Raw genomic sequence first — 5,799 nt, 5'->3', positions numbered from 1 at the left:
GTGAAAGTCTTCTTAGGGTTTGGGTGTTGGTGTATTGGAAATAGAAAAAAAATATTATGATTAATTATGGCCATTGATCAAAACAAATGAACGGATGTGATTGAAAGAGGGATTTAAAATTAAACTACATTGAATTCAATTAGACTAGAATTGAAATGAATTGGAAGTGGATTGATCAGAAATTGATAAAAATGACTATGCTTAAAATAAAATGGAGGAAGATCGAATAAATTACTATCTAATTAATAACTACAATATATATATTGAATAAGTAAAATCATAAACTTTATCAAGTAGTAATATTTATATTTAAAGTAACTACTTATGTATATACTATGTAAATATATATATATATGTGTGTGTGTGTATATATATATATATATATATATATATATATATATAATACGTACTAAAATAGGTGTATAATATATATACTAATATAATTAAATAAAATATATAATAAACTTAATTAAGTAATAACTTTTTATATGCACATGTGTATAAGATGTATTAAAAGAGATATGTAATATGTACATATTGATATGAATAAGTAAGTTATAAAATAAATTTAGTTAAGTAATATTTTTTTATATAAAGAAAAATAGCCACACATATATAATATATACTAAATAGACATGTAAAAATATTTGAACATATGAAGCTTGTTATTAAAATAATAATAATAATAATAATAATAATAATAATAATAATAATAATAATAATAATAATAAAGATAATAGTAATAATATTAATAAATAACAAAAATATTATAAATTATGAATGTGAAAATATACGATTTATTGGTTAAACTAAATATAAATTTATTTATCTAATATAGAAATGATTTTGAAAAATACCTATCTATTAAGATAGGAATCCGAAAAGTAGTTATGGGTTGGTCAAAATTGGGTGTCAATAATTGTCTCTTTCTTTGAGTAGGATCGCTGAAAGAGATCCTAGAAAAAAAATAAAAAATCAAATTTTGACCGACCACATCTTCCTCTTCTTAAAAAGAGGTTCGTTATGGACCTTAGAAAGTTATGGCCGAACTCTGGTATCGAGTTTCCTACATATCTCAGGTTACATGAGAATTCAGGACACTTGTAGTTTAATACGCTCAATTTAGTGCATGAATTTTAAAGAATTCAAAAGCTATCACAAAGTCAAATTACAGAGAGATCGAAAAGCTTGGACACAGAGTGAGGAGAAGTTGGAGTACAATCGAGTTTTCGACATCCAGCCTTCGACATCGAGTATGCCTACATATCTCTAAATTTGAGAATCAGACTACTTGTAGTTCGACTCAATCGATTGAAAAGAAAATCTTTTATGCTGAGGTAACCTTCGGTTGGGAGGAGTAACAAATGAATCGAGTATGAAAAAGAGGCTAGCAACCTCTTAGCCATGAATGTGGTGCGCTGCACACCCATAATTAAGAACTTACACGAACATAATTTCCAAAGCTCTTGGTGTATTGTCACTTAGATTGAGAAATTTCTTCTGATGACAAGTTGAAGTTTTCCGGAGCAAAATTGAAGCTAACAAACTCAAAGAGATACCACATTCCTTCTGATAGGGGTGTGGTTTGATTGTGGTGGAGGTTTCTCTTCAAACTCATGTCCTAATTTGCGGCTAAGAAAAGTTTCACATTGTACTGCATTCTTTTTGATATCGTCCGCACCTGTGGTTTAATTGAGAATTCATCCTCTTGGATGCTCTCTACAAAGACTACAATAAAAATTATTAGTAGAAATAATGTAACTCAAATAAAAGGGTAGCATTGTTACTATGTTGGCATGTCAACCTCATCCGGTGTTGACGTAAAGCAAACAAAACGTACTTCCTAAGTTGATGTGATTTATAATATATTTTTCGATTGTCAATTTCTTTCAATTTTGATGCAATATGAGATGAGTTGATATGATGCAATATGATGATGAATTGATATGATGCAATATGATGATGAGTTGATATGATGCAATATGATGATGACCTTTTGGCGATGATATGATAATGATGATGACCCTCTCAGAAATTATATGATAATGGGACTCTAGACAATGATATGAGAGTGGCCCTCTCGGTAATGATATGATAATGATGATGACCATATTAGCAATTATATTACCACTTCTGATAATATAATATGAATGACCCTCTTGGCAATGATATTATCACTTTCGGTAATATAATATGAATGGCCCTCTTGGTATAGTACAACTTCCGGTAATATAATATGAATGGCCCTCTTGGCACCGATATTACCACTTCCGGTAATATAATATGAATGGTCCTCCTGGAAATGATATTACCACTTCCGATAATATAATATGAATGACCCTCTTGGCAATGATATTACCACTTCCGGTAATGTAATATAAATGGCCCTCTTGGCAATCATATTTACTACATGGTTTGCTGGGATTTGAATGAGACATTGTTGCTCGTAATTTACACATCTTCTTTTCGTTTGATGAATCCTTATGACAAAAATTATCAATTTTGAAAACTCTTTGTTCTTGACTTCTTTGTACTTGCTGAATGGAGGGATACAATGATCCTTTATAAATCTGCATATACAGAAAATTTGTTAGTTTTGAATGAATTGATTTGTGTTGAATTTTTCGTTTGTTTTCTCCTTGTCTTGCTATCTTCGACTGCTTGCTCTGATTTACCACTTCTCGGTAGATATAAGACAAAAATATATTTTATGCAAAATATTTGATATATTAAAAGCTTTTTAGAAGATGAGTTTTTTGAAAAGTAATTTGGAAAAGGTCACTGCCAAATGTCATGCCACGCATAGCTTAAATGAACGTCCTTGATTCAAAGCTTTTAGTTTGTTTGATAGCTTGTTCACAAAATTTTGAGGATTCTTGAGGGTTGAAGCTGGGAAGTTCTGACATAGCTAGAAATTTTTGTAGTTGACTCTAAACTCTGATGGTGCTGGAGATTATTGAGGTTGACATTGAACTTCTAACAATGTTGGAGATCATTTCAAGCTAGCCTTGAATTTTGAAGTTGAGTAAAACCTTCTGATGATATTGAATAAAAATTTTGAGTTCATCCTCAAAATTTCTTTTCCAGTTTGATGTCTTGGTGAATATCAAACTACCAATAAGAAATTTGTATAATTTTTGAGACCCTATCAAAATTTTTGTTCCATTTACTTATTCTAATGCACCTCAGTCTTGACTCTTCTGTAGAAAGATCTTCTTTGAAATTTTTAAGTCCCTCTCAAAAATTCTATCCTGGGTTCTATTATAAATAGAGAACTTATAGGAGATATGATCGAATCTTTGTGGCGCCTACGTATCCCATTGAGGCAGGATTCCTGTCAAACGTAATTCCCCCTCGGGAGATAAATGAGAAATGGGAAATTTTAATAGGAAAATGACTGAGACCGACATAGGCCGCCTACATATCTCATTCTTGAGAATTCAGATCATACATAGTTCAAACACCAAAAGGGGATATTGAAAATAGATAAAGGAGTGATTGAAGCTGACGTAGGCCGCCTACGTATCTCATTCTTGATAATTCAGGTCAGATGTAGTTCATTACAAAGAGGAGGTCTAATTTAAAACAAACAAGCATAGAAACTATTACAAGCAAATGACACAATTACAGGTAAAGGGATAAAAGAAAACTCTGAACCTTCAAAGGTAGTATCTCTTGATGGCATCTAAGTTGAGTGGTTTCGGCCATTCTTGGCCATCCATTTCGGAAAATATTAAGGCACCTCCAAATAACACTTTGTGAACCATGTATGGTCCTTGCCAATTTAGCGCGAACTTTCCTTTATATTCATCTGGATGTGGAAAATGCGTTTGAGAACCAACTGACCAACTTAAAACATTCTTGGTCTCACTCGCTTGTTAAAAGAACGAATCATTCTTTGTTGATACAATTGACCATGGCAAACGGTGTTCATTCTCTTTTCATCAATCAAAGTCAAATATTCAATTCGATTATGAATCCAATCGGTGTTTCTCAATTCAACTTCTTGAATGATTCTCAATGAAGGTATTTCCACTTTGGCGGGGATTACGACTTCCGTCCCATATACTAGCAAGTATGGGGTTGCTCCAATTGATGTTCTAATAGTCGTTCGGTAACCTAACAAAGCATATGAAAATATCTCATGCCAAACTCTGTGATTGTCAATCATTTTCCTTAAGATCTTTTTGATGTTCTTGTTGGCAGCTTTTACGGCTCCATTCATTTGAGGACGATACATGGTTGAGTTTCGGTGATTAATTTTGAATTTCTCACATATCTCTTTCATCAAATGACTATTGAGATTTTCTCTATTATCGGTAATGATAGAATCTGGTATTCCAAATCTACATATCAAATTATTATGAACGAAGTCTACTACTACCTTCTTCGTAACTGATTTATATGAGGCTACTTCCACCCACTTGGTGAAGTAATCAATGGAAACTAGAATGAACCTATGTCCATTAGAGGCGGTTGGCTCTATTAGACCAATGATATCCATACCCCGAGCCACAAATAGTTGCCAAGGAGAACTCATAACATTGAGCTCGTGAGGAGGTAGTCGAATCAAATCACCGTGCAATTGACATTGGTGACATTTTTGCACATACTTACAACAATCATGCTCCATAGTCATCCAAAAATAGTCGGCTCGAAGGATCTCTTTTGCCAAGGTAAGCCCATTCATGTGAGTTCCACAAACTCCCACGTGAATCTGTTCGAGAACCTTCATAGCTTCAATGGCATTGACACATCTGAAAAGTCCCATATCTAGATTCCTCCTATAAAGGGTTTCTCCACTTGGAAAGAAATTGTTAGCCATTCGACGTATTGCTTTCTTCTGATTGAAAGTCATATTATGTGGATAACTTCTAGTTTCTAGATATTTTTTTATGTCAAAATACCAAGGCCTCCTATCTGGTTCTGCTTCGACATGCAAACAATGAGTGGGTAAGGTTAATGTAACTTGTATCCGGATGTTTGATTATTGAGGAGATAGTAGCAAGCATGTCATCAAATTCATTCTGCAACCTTGTGGTATGCCTAAACTCGATCTTATGGAACCTTTTACACAACCTTTGCACTAACTTGACGTATGGTGCAATCTTCGAATTCTTCACGACCCATTCCCCTTGAACTTGATGAATCAGTAAATCTAAAACTCTGATTACCAACAACTCTTGAATATCCTTATCGATTGCCATCTTTGGACCCATATTCATGCTTCATACTCAGCCATGTTATTCATGCAATAAAATCGGAGTTTGGCTGCCATAAGATAATATTGATCAAATTCTGATATTAAGATTGCTCCAATTCCATTTCCTTTATGATTCACCGCCCTATCAAAAAATATTCTCTAACCAGGGTATGCCTCAGAGATATCTTCTCCTACAAATGATACCTCTTCATCGTGAAAATAAGTTCTGAGCAGTTCATACGCTTTTTCTACTGAATTTTCTATGAGAAGTTCATCTAAAGCTTGTGCTTTTATCGCCTTTTGGGTCACATACACAATATCGAACTCACTTAAAAGCACTTGCCATTTTGCCAACTTCCCGGTCGGCATCACCTTCTAAAGATATACTTCAAGGGATCTATCTTAGAAATGAGATATGTAGTATACGAAGACAAGTAATGCCTCAACTTTTGAGCGATCTAGGTTAAAGCACAACAAGTTTTCTCCAAAAGAGTATAACAAGCCTCGTATGGAGTAAACTTCTTACTTAAGTAGTAGATTGATCGTTCCTTCTTTCCAGTCTCATCATGTTGACCTAGCACGCATCCAAAAGCGCT

General features: G+C 33.5%; 1 protein-coding gene across 1 annotated transcript; it reads right to left on the bottom strand.

Moving 5' to 3' along the window:
• Positions 1-3,850: 3,850 nt before the first annotated feature.
• LOC129890460 (uncharacterized) lies at positions 3,851-4,858 on the bottom strand. The gene has a single exon (XM_055966012.1). The coding sequence runs from the start codon at positions 4,856-4,858 to the stop codon at positions 3,851-3,853; it is 1,008 nt and encodes a 335-aa protein (XP_055821987.1).
• Between the last annotated feature and the right edge of the window lie 941 nt (positions 4,859-5,799).

Source organism: Solanum dulcamara, chromosome 5 (assembly GCF_947179165.1).
Source record: "Solanum dulcamara chromosome 5, daSolDulc1.2, whole genome shotgun sequence".
In the NCBI taxonomy this organism is placed as follows: Eukaryota; Viridiplantae; Streptophyta; class Magnoliopsida; order Solanales; family Solanaceae; genus Solanum; species Solanum dulcamara.
Note: the sequence above shows the minus strand (reverse complement) of the source record. Positions and strands in the feature narration are given on the sequence as shown.